Raw genomic sequence first — 26,447 nt, 5'->3', positions numbered from 1 at the left:
AAAATAAAGGAGAGAACAGACAAGCCTTCCATGCACCAGAATACCAAATAACTTGTGGATACTTCATCCTCAAGAAAGTGGACCATACATTTCCATACAGAGTAAGGGTAGAGAGGGGGAAGCCCCAAAACTTTCCAGGGGAGAAACCTCGAGCAACCTCAGCCAGGTGATCAGGATCAGTATCAACAGGGATACTGACACTGTTTGTTCCCTTCATAGGATGTAATCACAATGGCACTTTACCTCTGTGGTTTCCCCCCCACAAACCCACAACTCTAATCTAATCATGAGAAAAGCAGTACACAAATCCCAATTGGGAACCTACTGTTAAACACCTGACCAGCATTCAATACTGTCAAGGTCATCAAAAACAAGGTCAGTTGTTTTTATCACCCAAGAAGAGCCTAAGGATACACAGTAACTAAACACAGTGTGATATCCTGGATGGAACAGTAGGTAAAAACTAAGGAAATCTCAAAAATATAGATGTTAATTAATAATGATATATCAATATTAGTATTGGTTCACTCGTGATACAGGTACTATTTTATTTTTTTTTATTTTATTTTATTTTTTATTTTTTTTTTCTTTTTAGGTACTATTTTAATGTCAGTTGTTAATGATAGGCGATAAATCTAAACTCTTCGAGTAGAACTTCTGGTTTCTGATCTGACATGTTAGAAAGCTTGGAAGCCATCATCCTTACCCTCACAACAAGAAAAAGGCTGAATAGACCAGTTGTTGAAAGGCTCAACAACTCTTCTTAGATCCATCAGAGAATGGAGGTTACGGGCAAACTAGTGTCCCCAAACTGGAGAGACAGGCAGGCAGAGACAAAGAATCATAGCCTACTGGGCACAGAAGACTGTGGCTGGAGCCGGGAGAGGCAGGAACACTTCCAGCTGTTATTGGTGAGTTGCTGGAGGCTCAGTGCAGACTAGTATTTGAGTTAAAGCTCTGTGTATGTGTGGGCTCTTCATACTTCCATTAGTTTTACCTCCACCCAGATTCTTACTGTAAGGTGGCAGAAAAATCCGCTACTTTCTGGCAGGAGAAGAGAAAAAGTAACCATTATGAGATACAGCCAAAGCTCCTGTTTCTCCATAACAAAGCCTGCCCTTAAGGGAAACTCTTTTACTGGAATCCAATCACACCTTGGGATAACCAAAGCCTAACCAACCTGGGGCAAGTGAAATGCCCAACAGCAGGCTCACAGAAAGAAGAAACCTGATCCTATGAATCACACTCACCACCACCTCCAGAGGGTTCCTAGAGGACAACAAGGGATCACAGCTGAAAGAACTGTAGGCCTCAGGCTCTATTTAAGAAGTCTCTAGACAACCCAAAGGCAGGGGAGAGCCAAACAAGGGTACTAGGGGAAATGTTCGCCTCGGCTACCATAGCTACAGCAAACGGCAAACACAGCCTGCATCCTAGATCATGAACACAGAACCTCCTGCTTCATACATATGTATACCTTAGGTATAAAAAGAGGGTGAATGCGATATAACTTGACAACATAAAATATATATATATATATATATATATATATATATATAATATATATTATATATATAATGACTTAAAATTTGGGACATGGCAGCTAACAAAAGTGTGCTAATTTGTCTTTGGTACAAGAGTCAATTGATGGATGTGAGGGCGATCTGGCAACAACATCTGTTGCCCCATTGATCACCATGGTTGGTTCGGCTGATCTGGCAGGCTAGGTGGGTGTCCTCCTCCCCAAAGCTGCCTCTTCAATCCTAGAAGATGACCTTCCCCAACAGAGGAAGACTGCTCATGGGTCAAGGGTATATGAGTAGCTGCGCTCCTCTGCTAGAATCTCCAAACAGGCTCTCAAAAGTTAATCGATCATTCATTCATAAAAGGGAAAGACAACTGATAATTTGAAAATGAAAACACATTTGAAAACTAGCAACATTCTTATGTTTGTTTATAATCCTTTTTCTTAAAGTCATATACATTTTAGAGAACTCAGTGTTACTGGTGGAGTAACACTGAATTTGAAGTTCAGCAATCTTCAGTTTTATTTCATTTTCTTTCACATCTGACACATTTAAGTAAAATTAAGCTGAATGTTAGCAATTAAAGGTAGGATATCTAGAATGAACCTACTCCTATAAAGGTATTTCATTCTTTCTTCTTTTTCTCATTTTAACTTCTTTTTATCAACCTACATATCCATCTTTTTATCCATGCCTATTCACTTAAGTACTTAAGATAATGTTCATTAAATAGGAACATTAATTATATTTAGAGAATGATTTTGGGCAATATGTTGCTTTCTTCCTGTATTTTGTGAAATGTTTATAAATGAGCATGCATCATTTTTATCATTTTTACAGAAACAATAAAAAGTGATTATTCTCTCTACAGATTTAATGGAACAGTTAAATTAACACCATATGTCTTTTTCTTTTAATAACCTGGGATTTGGGGCACTCAGATTTCAAGAGTCAGTTCAGCATGGAGCTGCTGGTATATTCTTGAGCAATGTATAAAAACCAGTTTCTAGTTTTACCACCTGTGAAACTGAAGGAGTTGAAGGAAGATGTTTCAGTTCCCTTTTAGCTCTGAAATTCTGTAACTCAAGTACTCATGACTAAAATCTCTGTATGTGGACTTAGAAGTAGCATTTCAGGTACCATGGAGATGTTTTACCTATTTTCTTTGCTATATTGCCTTTGAGAAGTGTACTGACTTCCTGTAAAATCTTTGCAGAAAAAAAAATCTTATTTGAAGAAAGCCCAAGGTATGTGGAAGGAAAATAGGGCCCATTATAATAATGAAGCATGTTACTTTAGAAGAAGTTGTAGAATAGAAAAAGGACAGACACAAATGGGAATGCAGTATTCATGAGAAATCCCTTAAAATGGTACCTCTTCCTGCTACAGCCATTATTCCTGGCAGCAGGAGTGGGAAATGATGCAGACATTTGAACTTTTATGGGAAAATTGTATGTTAAAGTTAAAAATGATGACTAAGATCAAATAAATTGGATATTTGGGGAAGACATGGTAGGCCCGGAGAATACTGGAAGAAAACTTAACAGCCCTATGGCCTACTTTGTATAATTATGAAATGTGATTATGCAGACTAAGACAAGGGAAACAAACAAATGAGGATAAAACGGCATTTCTTTGGCCTAAGAAAGGCAGGACTGTTTGCTGGTGCTTGGCCTAAGAGAAACATAATGACAAGCTTGTTCTGCAATTCAGTAAATAAAACATATTCTAAAGACAAAAAGATTGAAATAAAAGCCATTAGAAAAATAAAGTCAGTCAGTAATTTTGTGGCCTACTGATTTCCAGTGAAATTTATCTTTCCCTTTTGTCAGTGACTGTAGAGTCTAAAAACCCAAATTATTGGGACACCTGGGTGGTTGGTTAAGCATCTGCCTTCTGCTCAGGTTGTGATCCTGGGGTCCTGGGATCAAGTCCTGCATCGGGCTCTCTGAATGGAGCCTGCTTCTTCCTCTGCCTAGGTCTCTGCCTCTCTCTTGCTGTGTCTCTCATGGATAAATAAATAAAATCTTTAAAAAAATAAAAAAAATAAAAACCCAAGTTATTAACTTTATTTTTTATGTTTGAATAACCAGCCTTTAACTTGTAGGTTAAACAATAGATCTACATGAAGAATTATCAACAGAGGCAGGTAAGGCAATTCATAGTTGCTTATAACTAACATCCATTTTATGGAATTATCAGTTTTGGGAAAATGAAAACACTGAGAGTCCATTCATCCATCACACTAGCTAGGATGCTTTGTGTCTATATGCATGTGTATCAGCAACATAGTCAGCGTTTTCTGTTGCTTTGTAATATTTCTTAATGATCTTAATGATCTCAGAGTGAAATTTTCATCTCCAAGTTGATTTTTCTCATTCTGATTCCCAGTGAACTGACACAGCCCAATTATCTTCAATGAGTTATCACGTTCAAATCCCAACTTCAATGTTTATTTGATTATAGTAAGATGGGTCGGCCAGTCCTGCTGCCATCAAGAAGACAAGCTGTATGTCATGGAAAAGTTTGCTTTTATTATAAGCCTTTTTCTCTTGGCCAAGTTCACTTTTTAGGTTAGCCAGACCCTATATTAAGTCCAGGTGGTCTCGGAGGCAACAGACAGCAGAGATTTTGATAAATGGCATCATTAACACCTTTGGATATAAATAATGGCAGCCCTCACACAAAAATCTAAACGAGTGATAAAAAGTCTTATCTTTTATGATTTTATAACAATTAAACTCTTAAAACTAGACTATAAATCACTTTAAAAAAACTGAAAACAGCTAATAAACTGTAGAATCTTTACTAATGAAAGAAAAACATTTGACTTCTGTTACTACCTAATAAAAGTGTATTTTGTTTTCATTCCTCATTTACTAGGCATTTTTTTGGCTATATAAGTAGTACCCGATTTTTAAAGACTTGAGGGGGACCTTCTATCTGAGACTCTAATTGGTCAAATCAGCTTTAACCTGACTTACAAGTAGACACACCTACATGATGACTGGCAGCATTTGAAACATTCACACCCTGGGGGTTTGGGCTGTAATTTTAGCCACTCCAGCTTTTGAGAAATGCAAATGATGAAAATTCATCAAAGGGCTGCCATAATTCTCACAGCTGACTAGGTGGGAGCATTTCTGACTACTCAAAATTAATAGCTTCCAAGGTCTTTATAAGAACAGTTGTGACTGAGAAATATACTCACAAACAAATAAGCAATTCTCTTCCACGTTCTGTTAGAGGCATGAAAGAGCAACTCTTTAGAATAATCTAGGGGGATTATTAAAGGGGAGACAAGCTACCTTTACACCTTTTATGATAACAAGCATACCCCCAACATTTACAAACACCTGCTATGTGCCTTGCCCAGAGCTGGGCATATACATGACTCTCCTTAAACTTCTGGTGAATGAATGAGCAAGGCAGGACTGTTTGCTGGTGCTCCATGTGGAGTAGCCAGCAATTACAATGAGGACATACCACTGACAGAGCTGCTGTCCCATGTCACCAAAGTGCTAGGTACAAAACCACCACTGAATACAGTTATGACTGCACTGACTTGGTCATATTCAGTATAAAGACTGTAACTTTTTCACACAAAATCTCACTCCTCCCAAAGCCGGTGTCAATCTTAATTTAGGCATGAAGCAGTGAAGACAGATTTGAGGACATTCATATGTGCCGCCAACAATTTTTGAAAACAAGCAGTTTCAGATCTGTGTGAATTTAATACTGCATATTTAAGATTGCTCATTTAGTTGGACTAACTCAAATGCTCACATTTTCCATCTTTTCTGATGATGTTATTTGCCTCTTTCAGGCTCTGAAGGACCTGTCATTGTCCTAACATTCAACAGAAGAAATCCAGTTTCCAGTTATCTGTGGGGACATGCTTATGTGACAGATTTTTGCAGAGAAGAGATATACTTTTCTTTGGTCTCATCTGGGGCACTCGAAAACTTCCTCCTCTTGAATGAACACGGTCATGGAGAGGGAGACTCAAAACAAAGAAGGACTAGAAATCAGGAGACATGAACCTTGGTTATGTCTGAAGTCCTGACATGACTTTCAACAAACTTGGTATGGGCCTGCGAGTTCTCAGTTCTAAAATGAGAAGCTGTGGGGTACCCAAATCTTTAAGGCCCCCTGACATAGAATCTCTTTGCCGGCTGCAGAAGAAAGCCTGCTGCTCTCTGCTTCAGACTTTTTGGTGGTCAAAGAAACAATCAACATGCTCTCACTGTCTAGGCTTAAACTCGTCTATCATTAACTTTGACAAGATTATTGGCCCCTAGAAATTACCTTTTAGAATTGGTGACCTATAATAATGAAAAATTAACTAATGCTCCCAAGCTAGATGCAAAAGAAATGACAGACAGCATATTAACCAGTGGCCCAGAGAGCATCATTTGGGGAATTTGGTCCTTAACTACATAATCCCAGGCCCCACATCGGATTTACTGCATCAGAATTTCCTCATTTGGCACCTTGTCCACATATCCAGGAAAAGCTTCCCAGCAAATTCTGATGCCTTTTGCTTCCAGCTCCCCCTACCCTTGAAAGCAGTGATTTAAATATTGTTTATCTATCAGGTGGAGAGGATGGTGTGATGCAAACCACATAGTGAGATACCAGGATCTCTCATAACAGACGGGGTCAGGAAGCTGGCAGGCAGTGTTCTATTTTTGCCTACATAGCTGTTTGCTATTTAAAAATTCAAGGGGGCTGAGGGCTTGGTTGGTGCAGGTGAATTTATCTAAGGCTTACTGGATGTTCCCTGTGGCTATGGTTGGTAGCATTATAATTTGAGTGGTGAGCAGATTTGCAATTTTTATATTAAATTTGGAATGCTGGTTATAAAACTGTTGAGAATGCATTTAAGTGATGGATGGTAAATAGATGTCCAAAACAAATCCAAGGCCAGTAGCCAGTTTCTTTTTTTTCTTTCTTTCTTTCTTTTTTTTGGTGCTGCTTTGGGGAAATTATTTGGAAAATAAAGAAGGTGAGAAATGGTTCTATGAGTACAAACTGAAAGTTCCTATACAAATTAAATCACCTCTTGCCTAATCATTTTTCCCTGTCTCACTGGTATTTACTGGGCACTCAGAGACTGCCAGACATGAGACAGAACAGTTGCTCTAACACAGCAATCTTTCATGTTTTACTCAAAGGCTGTGAAAATATTTTTCTCTCTTAGCTCTATAGGGAGAAGGGAGCCCCCTTGGGGATGTGGCCAATGGGGGCTGATCTGTCTGACACTCCGCGACTCATGACTCACTGTGATAACTCAGTTATCTTGCAGACCAGCACACATCACATTCCACGTGACTTATGCTCTCATCATTAAAAGTTCCCTTAGCATTTATTTGGATGGTATATTTTAATACGTAACATAGCCCATGTTCATAGTTCGTCTCCTTGCCTCTAGACAAACTAACACAAACCTGCTTCAGAATCACTCTTGGGGAAGATTATAAAAGGGCCCTCGATGCTGGATTCCAACGCCTAAACGGCTCTCAGGGTGAGATAGTTCTCCTGAGAGGTGAGGTGCCCTCTAGGCTCTAGCACTTGGAAGCGAGGGCTACTTGTTAAATGGATTAAAATAAAAGTCCTCTGAAGATCAGAATTTGGCATCTCTGAACGTCCTAGAATGAGCAGCTCTCAGTGACCCTTTAATTTTCCAGCCCCATGTCCTGCTATTCATTAAATATGTTCGGAGCCCACTAGACCACTGCTACAGAAAGCAAGGGGCAGGGGCACTAGGTCTTCATTATTCATGCTAATGGTTGAGACGGAATATGGTGTTAAAATAGTCTCTCTCTTCAGCTTCTTGATGAGCTACATTCTGATTTGATGGACTCTTAGACTATGATGTGGATAAATAGGTAAACTTCATGGACAATAGACATTAACAGTAATTCTACCTTTTCCATGGCGAAAGGAGAACATTTGTTTCTTAGCATATAACTTGACTGATGTTTAAAGGGATTATACTACTGATTCTAATATAGTAAAAAATGTTTCATACAGAAATGACTTGCATGATAAAATTTCAAAGACATGCTCTCCAGCAGATGCTGCACATTACTTCATAGCCACTTTCAATAACATATTTTATCTGAGGCTTTCACAATCTTTTACAAACTGGCTGTGGCATTATAATTTTACAGATATGGAATTGGAAAACATAGGGCTTAATTTGATTCAGATTCTATACAAGGACAATGAAGAGAAGTAGAGAAAGAAAGTCAGAAGGAGCTATTATCTTATACCATACATGTCAGTATATCAAGAGGACAAATTAATTCATGAAAAAAAAGGGAAACCTATTTAGAATCCAGAAGAAACTGCTAACATTAAGGAAAAAATAAAAATAAAACAACAATTTTAAAAACCTTAAATAATGCAGCACCTCCATTGAGGGCTTAGCCTACTCAGATAGTGAATCTGAAAATAGAATGAGCACAACAAGGCTCATGAATGATCCAAGATCACCTGCAGCCAATCTATTCTTCTTTACTATTATATAAGGACAAAGAACTTTGTTTTCTTTTTTATTCTGAAATTTGTCACTATACAAAAGCAATGGACTAAGTTTTCCTTTGGTTTCTGCTTTGTCCCTGCCCTCAAACCTCATGCCTGCATTTCATGGGACCCAGTGGCTTCTTGTCCTTTCAATTCACGAGTTTGTTTTGCATGGAATATACATTATAGCTAATAATCAACAACCCCTTTTAATTGGTGCACCACCCAATGTATACAAAGTATCCCGGAGGGGTCTTCAGTTGACATCATTCTCCTTAAGGAGATAATATAGTACACAGTAAATCACTAAGTAAATAAATGTTAAGCAAACAGGGAAATGACAGGACAGCTGAATGGGTAAGGAATCCTTAAAACTTTGTCACTACTGGAGGCAAGGCCCTGGGACTCTCAGTCTCCCCAGTTCTGTATGTTCTTTTCCTAATCTTGGTTCTTTGTAAATGGGGTCTTTATGAATGGTTAAGCAATTACCAAATTTCTTCAAAGGGAAAGTATGCACATGTGAATCAGAAGTCATGTTGATAGCTTTAAGAATGTGCACAGAGGCGGTGCCTGAGAGGCTCAGTCAGTAAAGCATCCCACTCTTGATCTCAGCTCAGGTCATGATCTCAGGGTCCTTAGATCAAGCCCCGTGTCAGGCTCATGCTGGGCATGGAGCCTGCTTGAGATTCTCTCTCTCGCCCCTCCCTCCTCAGCTCTCTCCCTCTCAAAAAAAAAAAAAAAAAAAAAAAAGAATGTGCACAGAAGAGTAGTCCACCAAGAACGTGGAAACTACCCGTATGTCTGTGAAGAGGATTCTGGAAATCTGGTAAGGTGGTATGCCAACTTTGTTACTAGGACCACTGCTCATGGCAAAAATGATCAATGGTTTGATAAATGGATAAAGCATGTGCAGACTGGGGAAATGACAGCTCGCTGGTGAGAAGCCATAGCTCTAGGCTTTTCTGAGTGAGGTGTCTCTTATAACCCAGTACGTCAGGTATGGGTATGTTGGGAAGCAGTGCTATCTCTCTTATACGTTCTTAGGTCACTAGATCACTCAATGCTAAGTATAGCCTATGGGAGTTCTGTGAGTCTGAGTGGTTAGCTGGACCCAAGAAGACCTAAGAGCACTGCAACTGGTTACTTCTAGGGGCTAGATTAAGAGAAATTCACATTCTATGTATCCATCTTTGAATAATTTCAACCTTTTACCATAAACATGTAACTTATTATCTGAAAAAAAAAATCACTGAAAGAAAAAAGAAAATCTCCATAAAAGGAAGTGTCAACATCAAACTTCTTTAGAGACATATACCCCAGGAAAAACAGGGCTAAACTTCCAGAAGGAAGTGTGAATGAATAGGATATAGTTCAGAGTTCCAAAAGATTACAAGCTATAACCTAAGTTTTAAAGTAAATAGAGATTCTCTATCTTGGCAAGTAGTTAGAAATCCTGTGTATTTTGAATTCAAGTGTATTTTTTCAATATTTTTTCAGCTTGATTAAAAATGTGAAACCTTGTGTACTTGGTAAATTTAGTATGTATCATTTAAAAGAAATCAAGAGTAGTTTGCTACTTGTATAGAAATAATGACCCCAATTTGGTGAAGGAGTAAGATAAATAAAACATGTTCCCACTTGGCTATGAAACAGTCATCTGTGAGAGGAAATTTTCAGCATCCTTCTTTATATGAATCGCTTTGATGTTCCTGAAGAAGCTATGTCTTTCACAAGTCAAGTGATTTCTAGGATGTTGTCAGGCCAAGTAGATTATGTGGAAGTGGCTGATTACTTCAGTAAGATTAACATCATATACAGAGATGGCAATAGTAAGAACAATAATACGAGCAATCATAACTGCTGAAAACCTAATAAACAATATTGACCTCAAGTTTCCACAAACACTTAGCAAGTAAGATTATGTGAAGGTAGTTTGTACAAAAGGAAAGTCAACTTTATGTTAGAAATATAGCTGATATTCAACTTGACATTTAAGCTTCATCTTGAAAATGTTAAATGAGCAATATTGTTGTCCTCTCATTGAAACAAGATTTATCTAGATCTACAATGATATGCTGCTGTATTTTTACAGATCACATTTTTCCAGATTTTTACAGATCTCCATTTTTAGCTTTATAGTATTGTTTGGTTAGAAAGAGTAAATGGGATCCAACCACCTGGGCTTCCACACTGGCTTCTGCTGACCAGTTGTGTGACAAGAGGCAAGTCTCTGGCTCCAACCATGGGAAGTAATGAATGGCAAGAGCATAATACAACACCCCGGGCACCATCAGCTCTGACTTCATCATCAGTCAGTGATGAAGAAACTAGTCAGAGTGTGGCCATTGTAGAGCTCAATGGCATCCCTTCAGACTTTGTAATCAGCACAACTTTCCTTTCTACGGGCACTGTTTGTTTTAGGATATTACCACACAACTGCAAATCACTATTCACATCACCTCCTCTCTTTCAAATCTATGCATACTAGTGCCTGTAAGTTCTTAACATTTTTTCCTTTAGAAGAAAGAAATTATAGGTCACCAGGTTGGACTCAACACAGAAAAGCAATTTCCAATCTTGGGTGTCATTTCAATCCTGAACCTGTCTTCAGGAAAAAGTTTTCCATGAGAAGTCATACATGGATTGAATGGAAATTCTATCTGAGTTTCAAACATTCAGACCTTCTTTAATATCATCTAGTAGTTTCCTACAGCACTCGGGATCAAACACATGGCCCTACATGGTACAGTCCTACTGATTTCCCTGCCCTCATCTCACCACATCTAACATTCCAGAGGTCTTTTTATTATGGGAACATGCTAGGCTTGGTACCATTCCAGGGCCTTTGCATTTGCTGTTCCCGCTACGGAAGATATGCTCACCTCCTGGTTTTTATGCCTGCCTCCTTTTCAACATTCAAACTTCTCCTGGCCTGCTCAGTACTCACGCCGCATTATCACATTACCTTGGCACTTAATGTTACCTAAAATTATCGTACGTACTCAGTTGTTTGTTTGTTTGTTTATTGCTCATTCTCTCTGCTTCATGAGAGGAGAGGATGTGGCTGTCTTGCTCACAATGGTATTCAGCGTGCAGTTGTTCAATATAGACTTGTGACTGACTGACATCAGCTCGATTTTCCTCATTTGAGGGTCACTTAACTTTTTTAGAAGGTATGTAATATACTCTTCCCTTGAGAAGAATTTTATGTAAGTAATCATCTCTGCTCATTAATTTCACCTGCTAACAGGCAAATTTTTTGATTCACATGTGCACATCACTGTTAACCTCAGGTGTGTTTTCTTCTATTATATTTTCAAAGATTGCTTCTGTTTTGAGGTTTTGTTTAAAAACACTGATTAGAGCTGTGCAGTCTTCTTTGCAAACTTCTGTCTCTCACCTCATATTTCAACTAAAATGTCATTTCATCAGAAAGCCAACTCTCAAACAACCTTATGCCCAACACCTTCCGCCCCATTACATTTTATTGATATTTTTCATAGAAGGCATGCAGCTCACCTAAGATGGTAGCTGTCACACAGCACACATATTCCTTAAGTGCTAGCTATTATATTACTTTGTTTACTGACAGACTGTCCAATATGAATTGAGGATATGTTCTTATCCAACACTGCATTACTAGAATATACTCTATTTGCCTAAAGAGTATGGCCTGAAACTAATGGCACTGAAAAAATGGATATGAAATTAACCACAGAATGAATGAGATATATATATATATAATATATATATATAAAATTGATATGATATAAATACATTTATATCATAGGGGAATTCAGTAAGTTATTATGAAAACCTGCACATTATTAAAGTATTGGTATTATAATCAAGCAAGTAATGAGCTGTAAAGCTCACTTTAAAAACAAGTCACTCTCTACATTAATATATACATGATACTTCCAATTTTTCTAGTCAATATTAACTTGGGACATGAATAAATTGCAGAAACTTAGTAACTTGACTTTGATGCAGTTACTTCTGGAACTGAAGCTTCTTGAGGAACACTGAACTAAAATTCATACCTGAAACTTCTTCAATTTTTAATTGAACACTATTAGTACTTAACGACAGGATTTCAGATAACTCAATTTTACCAGAACTCAAGGAGCCATTTTATTTGCAAAGAGGAATTTTTCTTTATATGCATATCAGATAAGAAAGAGGAGAAGGCATGGAAAGGTAAAGGAAACATTAGTTATTTTTATGTGAACTGAATTAGAAAAAAAATACGACTAAATTATTTTTTTAGGATATCATAAGAAACTATAAAAATAGTGCTAAAAAGCAATACGTAGGGAAATCAGGCATTAGACAATGAGTACTGACTGATCTGTAGTCAGGTCAAAGTAAAATTCCCAAGGAGCTGGGGCCAATGCAAGGTTTCCTTTAGTTGAAATAAAAGTAAATAAATAATTGTTGGAAGATACGCATTAATTTTAAGAATACTTTTCTTTGCTTAAAGTATTTTATCTTTTTAAAGATTTACTTATTTATTTATTTATTTATTTATTTGAGAGAGAATGAGTGAGCATGAACCGGGGGAGGGGTAGAAGGGAGGTGGAGTGGGGGGAGAGGAAGAGAAAGAGAGGGGGGGAGAGAGGGAGAGAGAGAGAGAGAGAGAGAGAGAGAGAGAGAGAATATACTCCAGCAGACTCCCCACTGGAGCCCGACATGGGGCTTTATCTTAAGACCCTGAGATCATGACCTGACCCGAAACCAAGAGTTGGAGACCCTTAACCATTGAGCCACCCAGGCTCCCCAACTAAAAAGTATTTTAAAAACTAGTCTTTGTCCAAAGAGGAAAAGATTAACAATGTATCAAAACACCCTAGATATCTGACCAGATGCATGAAATGCCTCCTTGCTTCTAGATAATTCCATATTTATGATCTACGTCCCATCCATGTCTGATGGCAAATTAAGTTTTACGACTTAACTTCTCAATAAGTGGAAGTCTAAGCATTAATATGAGAAAGGGCAAATCTATATTGAGGGATTTATTACTACTTCATTTTAATAGGTCTTATAGTTGAGAAGTTATAAATTGATTAAAATATGTATTTAAATAAAATTCATTGTAAAATTTATGAAAAAGAGAATTCATTTACCATCACTTTACTATCACTTTCAAACTCTTGTGTTCAGTAAATGTTTAAATTGTGTAGAATGGAAATGGAACACAGAACAGAAGTTAAAAAGCTACTTTTGACAGATGAGTAATTACAATAAAACTTGGTGACATAAGCTGATACCTAAAGCTGGGGGAACACTGATAATGCAATCAGCTCATTTACTTTATAAAATAAATGTTCTTAATTGGAGATAATGATTTCATAACTTACCTCTGCATACTTTAATTTCAATGTTTTATGCATTTCTCGAAAACGACTGTAGCGCCTGAATACAGTCCATGTCTCATCTAGGACAGTAATCTATTAACCGGGAAAATCAAAATAAATCAGCATTAATTAGAGGAAAAAAATGACTAGCATTTAAAAAAAATAATTTTAAAATTAACAAAAAGTGATTAGCATGTAAAATTTCTCCAGAACTGAAAACATTAATCTAGCTGCATAAATAAGACTTATAAATAATAAGCGTACTCTACTTAAGGATGCGTCTCTGGTTTCCAAATCTGTTTATAAGCAATATGTGCCCATGTAAAATGAGAGACAGTTACCTCTTAATGGTTTATAAAGTGTCCCTTAACCCTTCGCTTGGTTTTGTAGAAAGTAAATCCCATAGGGTGACCTTTCTGTTATGGCACTGTGCCCATATAAAATGTCAGTGTAGGTTACCACATGCCACCATGGTGGACAGGATGGAAAAAAATGAGAGAAAGAAAAGCTGAGAAAAAAAGGAGGAGAAGGAGGACGAAGAGGTGGAAGTAGAAAAAGGACAAAGAAAAATGAGAGAACAAAATTTCTGTATCTCAATTATTAGTATAAAAACATACAATATATTTACTGTATTTTAGAGAAGAATTCTCAACCCAGGCTTTAACTGGTAGTTGAACTTACTGTTCCTGTTGAATGTGCTGACTGGTGTACATACAAAGGCCCTGAGGCACATCAGCTCACATACCAAGGTCACAGGGACAATGGGAGAGGGAGGCAGGGAGACCCCACCAGCCTTCACAGTCACAGGCTAAGGAGTCTCAAACTTCCTTTACAATTCCCACATTTCTTCTGAGCTCTAAACCCATGTACCCACCTTGGAGACATCATTCTTTACAGGTCACACCACAAGATCTTCAAAATCATCTTGTCTAAAACTCCACATGCTCTCTCATCTCAACTCTAGTTCTTGTCTGGTGTATTTCACCACAGCACCCAGCAAGCTCCACCAGACAGATGCTGAAGCCACGCCTAACTGTCTCCTCTCCACCGTGACCACAGTCCAACAGGTCCTGGGTCTTGCTCTTTCTACTTTGTAAACATTTCTTCAAGCTCTATCCTTCCATCCTCTATGGTCATCACCCATGTCACTCTGGGCCATCAGGTCTCAGATGGCCTTTACTAGGGACTCCTCCAGCTGTCTGCATCCACATTTTCTCCCTCCAACCCCTTCTCTGCACAACTGATGGGGTAGTTTTTTAAAACTTAAATCCAATCATTCCACATACCCTCCCTTAAGACCCCCTCATAGTTTCATGCTGTTCAAAGAAAAAAAAAATCTACATTTTTAATCTTAAAGACCCGAATTTTAAATTTTTAAACCACTGCCTGCAAGCCGCCTTACTTCTAGACTGTCTCCCCTTAGGTGTCTTCACTTGTGCCATACTCCCTGAACGCACATACTCCTTCCACCCCAGGGCATTTGCATGGGCTTTGTATGGGAAATCTTACTCTGTACATTACAGCAATGCCCTTCTCAAGCATTATAATTCAGCCTGATTCTCACATGTAAACCAGCAGTAGTAGGGAGAATACTCATGTGGGTAGCTTCAGGAGGAGTAAGTCTTGAGTCTCAGCCAGTCTCAGGTTCACTTATTTCCCAAAGTGGCAACTGAGATGATTTTAGGTTACATAAGGATGTACTTTGCTTTTTTAAATGAATTTCCAGCATTCTGGTTCTGTATTCATTATTTACAATGGATTTTTTAATTGTGGCAGATTTCTTCTTACCAGCTCCCTCTAAAATGGTATTTCTATAAGGAAAAAAGGTAAGTATATTTCAAAAAAAAATCATTAAATAAAAATAGTAGAGTAGCTCAGCAACTGTAAGATTTGAAAGCTGGTATGCAAGTCACTCAAGCTTGGAAAACACTGCTCCCTGCTGCTAAGCTGGGGCGGGAGGGTTTTCTCTGTTCTCTTGGTTCTCTTCTCTTCAACAGAAGGCACTGTGATGGGGCCACCACTATAAGCATGGCTGTGAGGGTTTCCTTAGGGTGAGAACACAGCAATACATCACTTTGACTAGACACACCAACTGTCAAAGAGAAAACAGGAAGGGCCATGCTGCTGCCCATGTACCAAGAGAGCCCAAAAAGGTAATGGAGCCATATTTATGACCTGGGAGCAATAAGACGCTGGATACTCACAGATGAGACCTTGCTGTGTTGGGACTCTAAATTCCACAGAAAGTCACCAAAGAAGCCTAGGACTCCCTCATCCCTCAGACTCTCCTGAGTTCCCTGTGTTACTTCCACTGCATCTCTTTAACTCTTAGTCAATTATCAGCAAAATCCCCTAGATCCTCCTCTTCCAAGAACATCCCCTTCATCTTTACTGTAATGGAAGGCTGGCTCTCCCCTGAGGATCCACTTCCCTGGTAGCGCTTTCAGGTAGACTGTTTACTCCCCCAACCCTTCCTCCCATGTGCTGGGATTTAGGTAGGCATTGTTGTCCTCCTACCTAGCTTTTAAACCATTGCTCTTCTATCTGTTCTAAAATCCCCCTCTGTGAAGCTCAGGCCTTCAGATCCTATACTCCACTCATTTTGCCTGCAGTTTCCAACTCACCTTAGACTCTTCCCGATTCTTTCTAGGTCTCCCTGTCATCTGCTCCAACACTTTGGAACTCCTGCCATGAATCTTGGTAATTTCATTGAGACACAAATGATCCCTCCCATACCCTGACCTGTTCCTCAATCTTCACCCTGGTTCTTTCCTCACTCAACTTGGAAACCATGGGCAATCATGACAACCATTTCCCTTGCATTCAACCTCAGATCTCTTCCTCCTGCTCTTGAAATTCCCTGGACTAATAGCTAAACCATAACCCTAGTGAAATCCAACTGTCTGTTTACTTCAGGCCTGCACGTGCCTAGCAGAATGTGACTGAAGAAAACATACCACCAAGTGGACTGACTGGTCTCATCTGAAAGTCACAATTCTCCCTTTCAGGTCAGCCTGGATGCCTCCCACTAGGCATATCCCATTTTCCAGTTCTATCCACTCTTCTCTTAGATAACAGCTTTGTAAATAGTTTACCCTATCTGTATCCTCAAGCCTTCATCACTTCTCTCCCTGTCCTCAGCTGATAACCTTAATTCCCATTTCACTGAGAAAATGAAAGAAATCAAAAGAACATTTCCCCAGGTACCTTCAAGAAAGTCTCCCCAGTTGCCACCATCTCCCTGTATCTCATGTTTTTCCTTGTTCCCAGGCATGACACATGGATCAGTGCTCTTAAGGTTAAGCCCGCTTCTTAAACACTGGATTCCATCCCCTCTGGCCTTCTGAAGGATATTGCAATGTATAATGTTCTCTTCTCTATTCTGCACCAACACGTTCCCATTCTGTACTAGGTATACCCATCATCATCTAAATAAGCTATTATTTCTCTCATCTTAAACTCCCACCCTAGCCTCCCTTTCCTTTCTAATTACCACTCCATTTCTATCCTTCTCATCAATAACAAAACTCCTTGGAAGAGTTTATTCTTGATACCTCAATTTCTTCCCATTATCCCTCGAATCCATCGCAATCTACTCAGCATTCCACTCAAACTACTTTTATCTCATCAACAATGCCATATTGCTAATCCACTGGTTAATTCTTGGTCTTGATCTTACTTATCTATCAGTAGGATGTGATGTACCTGACAGCTCCTCCTCGTAATACTTTTTTCATTTGGCTTCCATGCTGCTACACTTGCTTACCTTAATTTTCCTTGCTGAGCTTTCTCTTCATCTCCCTGACCTCTAAACATCAGTGTCCCAGGGCTTAGTCCTTGAACATGTTTTATTTTCTACCTGCACTCATTCCTTTAATGATCTCATCCCATCTCATAGCTTATATTTATATGCTGATGATTCCCTGGATGCTCCTGTCTGACCCCTGAGCCCAGACTCATATATTCTACTGCCTACTTGAATGTCTAATTGCACATCATACTTACCATGGCTTAACTTATCAAAATTAATCTCCCAAACTCCTTCCCCTTCCTGCCTCCCCATCTCAGTAAATGGCAATGCTACTCAACTACCTGTTCAATCCAAAAACTCTGGCATTATCCTTGATATTCCTTTTTCTCTCATAGCTCATATCCAGACAGCAAATCCTTTCTACCTAATTCCAAAACATAATGAGACTGACCAGTTCTCACCATCACCACTGTTCACATCTTGGTCTAAGCCACCATCCTCTCTTGTGTGGGTTATTTTTAACAGCCTCCTAATTGATCTCCTTGCTTCTGCTTTTGTCTCCCCATGCCCCGCCCCCACCTCCCTTCATTCCTTTCTCACACCATAGCTAAAGTGATCTTGTTAAAATGAAGTTAGATAGGGCCATATCTTTGCTCAAAGAGGACGACGTCCTTCCAACCTGTCTTATCTCACTCAGGGTACAATCAAGTTCAACTGACCCACACAGATTGCTATGATTTGCCTCCTCTCTGGCATCATCTCCAACCACTCGCTCCCTTGCTCATTCTGGTTTCCTCACTTATCTGGAACACTTCAAACTGCTACACAGTAAGGATGGCCTCAGGGACTTTTCACAAGATTTTTCCTCTTTCTGAAATACTCTTTCACATGACCAGCTCCCTCAATTCCTTTAGGTCTGGATTCAGTATAAGCAGCCTTGCTGTAAATCACTGCTAGTACTGCTGCTCCAAAATTAAATACGGTGTCCTACTAACCTCCCACACTTCTCTTCCCCCACCCGCCTTCATGGGACTCAACACCACCTTTCTAATCTCAGCTCCCAGTGGATCAGAAATCTCGAACTTTAGACAACTTAACCCAGAAATATGGCATATTCATTGGTCTTTTGCAGTCTTTTGAATGGCCTCCTCAGTTGTATACCCCATTCTATAAGTAGGGAGCTCCTGGTCAGCCTCTGGGGGCATCCAAACCACAATTCCTCTCTTGGCAGCTTCCCCATACTTCTCTCCCTGGAGAAATCATTCCCTCCTCCATGATTCCTTAGCATGTAGTTCACGGCTTAACCAGAGAACATACCACAGGATATAAGTTATGTAACGAAAGTTGTATTAATAAACCTATAGAACTGGTATTAGTTATATAAATGTCTTTCTACCCTAAAAATTTCAAGCCTTCTAAGAGAATGAGCTTTTGGCAGTAACTGGGGTAGAGGGGGGGAACTCTCACTGTAGAAATAAACATTTATTGAGCTACTACTATGTGTTAGGTGCCACATTAGATGCTGGCAGTTTGCTGAAAGATATACTTAAGATTATTTTTCTTTTCCAATTAGGTAAGAGTTCCAAGCTTGGCCCAGATCTGTCAACATGGCACTCAAGGCCTGCTGCCACCCTGTCCATATATCCTGTTCTGGTTGGTATACGGTTTCTTTGAGGTTCACCTGAATCACGATGATTTTTTTTTTTTTTATAACTGCACTGAGACTATGCTGCCTTCTCAATATATTTGTAACACAAGTTTACAGTGACACACATAGAGATTTCTAAATTCTTTACCTTGGAGATCTTTATCTGGCTCCAAGTTAAGTACAGGGATACAGTGGCTCAAACTTCCTATTTTTTGTATAAAATATGTAAATCTCCCTTTGTCTGCCAACATGTGAACTGGATGAGGACAAGGATGATGAAGCATCAAGGCCAGCCATGACCACTGCGTAAATGGGGGGCAAGGCAACCACATATGTCCTCTCTCCACAGGAAACGTGGAGTCAAAGTCAAATCCCTTCTCTATAATGGAGACGCCATCACCCCTGGAGGTGGGAAAAGGCACATGTGAAGTTTGGAACAACTACACAGAAAGGCGAAATATATATTAAAATACTATTTTGCCCTAAATTAAAACTGGGCATGGGATGAGGTGTTGATGCAGAGAGAAGAAAAAGAAGATCACTACGCCAAATAAATCAGGTCAAAATATTCGATTATTTTCTTCAGTGTTGAGAAAGTAGGGCATCATTACTGCATATCTTTGAGGAGCAAATTCATTACTTCTCTGTTACTGGATGGCTCTGCTGATACAAATCCATCTTTTCTGAGCCATAAAATGATCAAGGGCAACTTAAACAACATAAACACATCCATAAGATGAAGTGTATTTACTTATAAACAATTCTCTATTGAGTCCTTTCCACAAATTTATGTTATATACATATTCTGCTGGTTTGAGAATTGTCGATTTTAAGATCTGTCACCAGTATATATTCCTTTGTGTATATCTATCTGTATAAGAATGAGAATCTACAATTTTTCACCCAAAGAAAAATACTCCATGTAAATAGTTACCTGTAGAGTTCTCCCAAACAACATTTATTTTCTAACAACATTTCAAGGAGCTACCTAAAGTATATAAAAATAAAATTCCTTCTCTTTAGTAACAGTTTGAAGGAAATCCTCAAATGCTAACCTAATATACACTACAAGTGTCTACACGAAAACTACATACTAAAGATTTGTCAGATTTTTGCAAAATACAGTCTTCTACAGAACTAATATGCTTGAGGGAACATGAAATATATTACAAACAGTGGAATTTATATGGTAGCAAATATTAATACATCAGACTTAATTAAAAGCTCAGACAATAGGCAGCCTGGGTGGCTCAATGGTTTAGCGCTGCCTTCAGCCCAGGATGTGATCACAGAGACCTGGGATCGAGTCCCACGTCGGGCTCCTTGCATGGAGCCTGCTTCTCCCTCTGCCTGTGTCTCTGCCTCTCTCTCTATCTCTGTGTCTCTCATGAATAAATAAATAAAATCTTTAAAAATTAAAAAAAAAAAACAAAACCTCAGACAACTGTCACAAATGGAACTAAACTAGAAGTAGTAAAAAAAAAAAAAAAAAAAAAAAAGGCTGACATCTCATTAACTATAGCCTGCTATCATCCTGTAAGTCCTTGCTCTGGTCTGTGTCTAAGATGGACAAATCCTTCAAAGGGTTTCTAATGGGCATGCTTGCCCTACCTTTGTGGAGTCCACTGTCTATCTTCACTGGGACTGCCAGGAACCTCTTCTGGTCCCTTAGCTCATCTCTTTCCTTGGGATCACTCCTTCACAGGCCCAGGCTGGACTCCAGGTCAGTCTTCTGGCCACTGGAGGGCCAGCACCTCATTTCCCTAGCTCCCTCCACCTTCTGGTGGGGCCACATTAGAATAATTCCCCAAATCAGGCAGTCTATGGTGTTAGCTTTCTCTTCTGGGTGCTGTCCCCCTAAAGAAAGCAGAATGTACAAAATTTATAATATTTTTGACTCAGCAGGGTTACTCCTACTTGGAAAACCTTCCAAGTTACATTCTCTGCAAGGAGTATTTCAAAATGTTGTAGATTTTCAGTCCTCATGGACAATGATTACGTTTTACCGAGGTGGTTAGGGTCACCTAGACCAACCTCCTGAGTACCTTTCAGCCCATCTCAAAATGACACTATTGCTAGATTCTCTTCCTCCTGCCTCCAAACCTCTTCATCTTCACTTCAGTGTCCACACTCACCTCTACTTAAAAGGAAAGTCCCTCCCCAAGGTTGGTCTCAACTGCACTGCTTCCTCTTACCCACATATCACTTGTCTCTGTCTGCTCTCAGGCCCCTATCACTGAAATCCACAAAGATGTTATTTTATCTTCCTGCCTGCTCCTCAGGACCCCCTTTTGTTCTGCATTCTTCTTGTTTCTGCATGTTTCTCTCCCACTTAATGGAACATAGAATACACGGACAATTTATTCATCTTCTCTGTCCTTCATTATCTCGATACTTCCAGTATGGTCTTTAAAACAACTACGTTACAGGGATCCCTGGGTGGCTCAGCGGTTTAGCGCCTGCCTTTGGCCCAGGGTGTGATCCTAGAGTCCCAGGATTCAGTCTCACATCGGGCGTCTCACACCCTGCATGGAGCCTGTTTCTCCCTCTGCCTATGTCTCTGCCTCTCTCTCTCTCTCTCTATCATAAATAAATAAAAAAAAAAAAAATTAAAAAAAAAAAGTTTAAGACCAAATGAGTATTTGTTAAATAATAATGGAGACAGTAGAGCCCAGAGTCTTCTTTTCAATAAACACTTTTCTGCTGTACTTTCTCTTTCTACGCTGAAATGTGCTCAGTGGATCAACCTACATTTTAGTCCTTTTCTGACTTACCTATAGCTGTTTAAAGTTTTTATAAAGTAAGCATTAGAGGAGATAATAGGGTAGGGTAAAGAATTGTAAAAGAAAGAAAGAGGAAATGTCATTTATCAAATTCGTTTACAGAGAGGAGCCTGCTGATCAGAAGAAACACAAGGAAAGGCTGGAGTAAGAAGAGTGCAGGGAGTAAATGTGAGACTCCCAAAAAACACATGGAGAAACAAAAGTTGCCTTTAAGGGGATGGGTCCTAGGAACTTAAGAGCATTTGTTTCTGAATGTGTAGGTCCTTTGGGCATGTAAACTTGGGGAAGAGGCCTAAGAAGTAGGCTGAAGCAGAAACTTTCCACATAGCAAGGGGGGCAGCCGCCGGAGCTCCCAAAGGATATCCAGGAAGCAGGAGAGGGAAGGCTAGTGCTTTGCAGAGAACATAGTTAGCTAACAGGGTATATTCAGTTATTTGCTCTGAGATGTATAATGCACCCCCCCCTTTGCTGGTTTCCCTAGGGAAACTTCAGGCAGGTTTTTATGCCTTTCTTTCAGAGAAATCCAAGAGTGCCAAGTTCTGTAACCGAGTGAACACAAAGGAAAAGACACTGTGTCAGCAACCACCCAAGTGGCAAGGGAATAGCTGCCATGTGAATTGTGCCCAAAAAACTGCATAATGAGATCCGGAAGTGAACAGGCATCCCCTTCCACTGCAGTGGCACTGGGAACCAATCAGCCTACCAACTATGGAAATTCTGTCTCCAAGACACCTGAGTCAAGAAGCTGGGCCCCAGCAGGACCATGGTCTTAAAGCCAGTGCACCAGGCAAGGAGGGAGAAATCCATAATCCAATCCTAGATCTGCCCTGCCTGTTGGTGACACGGATGGGAGGTGTATGGAGTTTGAAGCATAAAGACTCCGAAAGTAAAAGGGCCACACAGATAGAAGATTATTCAGCCTTTATCCAGGAAACCCCCCCAGCCATCATCCTTCTGTGTAGATGTAGCACCAACACGTACCGAAGTGCCTCAGAGCCCTTGGCTTCCAAATCTGGTCTGAACATGGCACACCACGAAGAAAGGAGCCTGGCAGCTGGCGGCTGAGTAACACCATATCTACATAACTACCAAGTGATGCAAAATCAAATTGCACTTTCTAGCTGACCAAAGTCTCAGCCTTCTGCAATAACTAGAAATTATGACTTCTTTATGCTTCAATTTCAGCACCTTCAAAATCGGGATAATACCATTTATTTCAGTGTACTTACTCTATCTACCAGTTTGAAGGTAAATTTGAAAGAATGTAAAAAGACTCTAAGATTCTGATAAGATGGATGCCTTTCAAATCTAAGATCATTACTAATAAGTACTTTTCCTTTCCCCTAACACCTCTGTAAAACCAGTGAGAGCTAGGGAAAATTACCCTACTTGAAAATTGTGGGAAATTACGAGAATTGAGAGCCTCACTGATCTTCCTTCAAATTACCAAAATATTCAGAGTCAAAGCCCAGAAGGCAAACTTTCTACGAGGCATCACTGGAGAATGGAATAATGAAGAGCTTCTGGATTAAGACAGATTTAGATCCTAATTTTAGCCCAGTCACTAATGAGCTGTGTGACTTTGGCTATATTACACAATTCTTCCAGGTCTCAGTTTCTCCATCTGTGAAATGGGTTCGTGACATTAACCTACAGATAAACGAAAAGCATGTGAAACAACCAGCAGGGTGTCTGGGTGCCCAGTAAATGATAACTCCTGGCACTGTGGTCATATTCCTAAAGAAAGGTCTTTTCTTATGCACTACTGAAAAGCAAGGGGTATCCTCGAGTAGCAACTACAAAAAGGGGAGTTCAAACCACTTCATGATTTATTTTAAAACCAATTTTATTCTAGGAAGGGATGTCAAACCCCCTCAAATTCTGAAGTTAAGGGAAACAAAATATTAATATATTCTTATAAGGAAAAAACCAATTTGAAATGAAAATTCAAGGCTTGGCTGCAATGTGATGTACTTGTGAGTCAATCTCATTTCTTTTTTGCCGTTTCTCCTATATGCAGCTTTCACTTTGTGAAGACACACACAACTGCTCAAGTGAAAGTGATACAAACGATTAGTTGCTTTGTGTGAAAATTGGGGAAGGGAAAAACGTTTTTTCTTAATTTTTTCAGTGAAAGAAAAAGCTCTCAGAGAGATGGAGGGGTGCTTAAAAAAAGAGAATAAGATATGATTCTTCAAGTCCCAATGTTATTTCTCTCACTTGTTATCTATGTTTGAAAATAATACACAAACTGAATATTGGGATCTAGCTGGACCACGGCTTATACAACACTCCATTTGTCTCAGCTATACTAATACACACTCAAGGAGATAATCTATCAAGTTACTAATAAACAGAGATTCAGATGCCAACACACAAATCCTTCTGAACATTTATATTCTATCAAATTAGGAGTATTTCTAAAAGATATATGTGTGCATAGTTTATCTAATAGACTAGAATGGCTCTTATTTCTGTTCTGCCAAATAAAGAGGAATTTCTCTGACTATAAATGTGCTTGCTTCAACTCTCAGACTGCAAATTTCCTGAGCATTTCCTTTTCATGCTCCCTGGCATCTCTAACCCCCATCAAATTCTCCAGGTTTGTCAAAGCCTTCGTAATAGCCCTAATTTACAAAGTGCCTGTAACTTGGCCAGAACTCAAGATAAAAAATTAAAATACACACAAAAATAACTGTAGATTTTGAAAACAGGCAAGGATGTGATAAGGGCCACCATGTCTCAACCAACCCTAAAACATGGCCTTAACTTCTAAAAATGCAGAAAGTAGTGAAATGTAGAAGGCATACTAAAATGAATAAGCAAGGGCACTAGTATGGCTCAGACTTCTCAGATCTGACATGGGCATTTGGTACCCTACTAGCTGTGTGGCCTTGGGCAAGTCACTCATAATTTCCTAATTCATTACATTCAAATAATACTCCCATTTTGGAATAGTCCCCACATTTGTGGAAATGTCTGGCAAAGTGACTGGGCTGAAGAAGGTGCTTGATAGACAATAGTGTCCTCCTTTGAACAGAGGTTGCAAACTCAACTGGCCTATAGGTCTTAGAGAGGAATGAAACTCCAAGAGGCTCGTGGAGGACAACAGGGAGCAGAGCGGGAGTCTCCGTGCTATATGAGTACTTTCAATTCTGCTACAGAGGACAGATGAAGCTCATCAGAAGGACTGAGCATTGCCAGCAAGTAATCGAGCAGTTTACCGGATACAGGTAAACCTCAGAGAATGTGCCAAAACAGTGAGTACTCGAGCAGCCTGGGAGACACAAAAGTATTCAAAAGATATGCTAAATAAGGGCCTGTAACCTGTAGGGCACACCAGAGAAAGAATAGATAAATATGATGGAACAGATAAGAATGTCACCTGGAGATGTAAAGTGATAGGTCATGACTCTACGTGCTCAAGGCCAACAGCTAATTCAGCCCTCTGTGGACCACTGGTGACAACGACCCCACCCCATGCTGGGTGCCATGTGCTCTACCTGAGGAGCGCTGGTGAAGACCAGGGCTGTTCAGCAGGCCACCAGCCAGGCACAGTGTCACCGGGCAAGTGCGCTGCCTCCGAGTACCATGTCTGCTGAGGCCCCTTGCTCAGAACCCCAGGCCTGGCAGGCAGTGCGGGGGCAGAGAGCAGCTGGGCAAGCGAACTCCGGGAGACGGGGTCAGACAGCACACCCTTCCCACATGCCCCTTGTAGTCCCTAAACGGACTTATAGACTGTGTGATCAAACACTTCATTCGGTCCGTGAGCCTTGTTGTGCATTCGGACTCGATGCACCGTCCCCTCAGGTGACCTCTGTCACCGGGACCAATGAGGTCGGGGGCACAGCAGAGGGCACAGGCCCATCCCAAGAGAAGCCACTGTTCAGCCCCAATCAGGACTGCCCTTTGGGACACCGGCCCAGGGTGCCCACATTTTCTGATGTTTTATAGGAACTTGGGAAATCTGGATTTCCGTGTCAGATCTCCCACGTTCAAAGTGCTGACTGCTCCTTGAACGTTTTTAAAATCTATTCAGGCAAAATAAAACATAACCTCCACTGCCACTGCTGGTTTGCTTCCACTGCCTCAACATTGTGGCACAACTGTGTCTGGCCCCAGCGCAGAGGTTCCCGTCACATGGCCTCTCAGCTATAAAAGACATCAACTACCTAGTCTCACCTTCAGAGCTCCCTGCTTGCGGTGGCCTGGCCCACCTGAACTCCCGTGCTAAGGGTCTCCTCAAAGCCAGATTTCAGGTTGTACTACAGAGCTGTGGTCATCAAGACAGTGTGGTACTGGCACAAAAACAGACACATAGATCAATGGAACAGAATAGAGAATCCAGAAGTGGACCCTGAACTTTATGGTCAACTAATATTTGACAAAGGAGGAAAGACTATCCACTGGAAAAAAGACAGTCTCTTCAATAATTGGTGCTGGGAAAATTGGACATCCACATGCAGACGAATGAAACTAGACCACTCTCTTTCACCATACACAAAGATAAACTCAAATGGATGAAAGATCTAAATGTGAGACAAGATTCCATCAAAATCCTAGAGAAGAACACAGGCAACACCCTTTTTGAACTCAGCCACAGTAACTTCTTGCAAGATACGTCTATGAAGGCAAGAGAAACAAAAGCAAAAATGAACTATTGGGACTTCATCAAGATAAGAAGCTTTTGCACAGCAAAGGATACAGTCAACAAAACTAAAAGACAACCTACAGAATGGGAGAAGGTATTTGCAAATGACCTATCAGATAAAGGGCTAGTATCCAAGATCTATAAAGAACTTATTAAACTCAACAGCAAAGAAACAAACAATCCAGTCATGAAATGGG

General features: G+C 39.9%; 1 protein-coding gene across 13 annotated transcripts in view; it reads right to left on the bottom strand.

Annotated features, from left to right (window-relative positions):
• The window catches only part of KIF16B (kinesin family member 16B), a 314,926-nt gene that overhangs the window by 55,422 nt on the left and 233,057 nt on the right, over nt 1–26,447 (bottom strand). For all 13 annotated transcript variants that reach the window (XR_005377520.1, XR_005377521.1, XR_005377522.1 and 10 more), the window contains one exon: nt 13,421–13,510. Coding sequence is in view for 6 of the 13 variants with exons in the window: in XM_038571562.1 (XP_038427490.1) it covers nt 13,421–13,510 (90 nt within the window). In the remaining 7 variants the exon portion in view is untranslated. The remainder of the gene's footprint in view (nt 1–13,420; nt 13,511–26,447) is intronic.

Source organism: Canis lupus, chromosome 24, assembly GCF_011100685.1.
Source record: "Canis lupus familiaris isolate Mischka breed German Shepherd chromosome 24, alternate assembly UU_Cfam_GSD_1.0, whole genome shotgun sequence".
NCBI lineage: Eukaryota > Metazoa > Chordata > Mammalia > Carnivora > Canidae > Canis > Canis lupus.
This window is presented reverse-complemented; position numbering and strand designations above follow the sequence as displayed.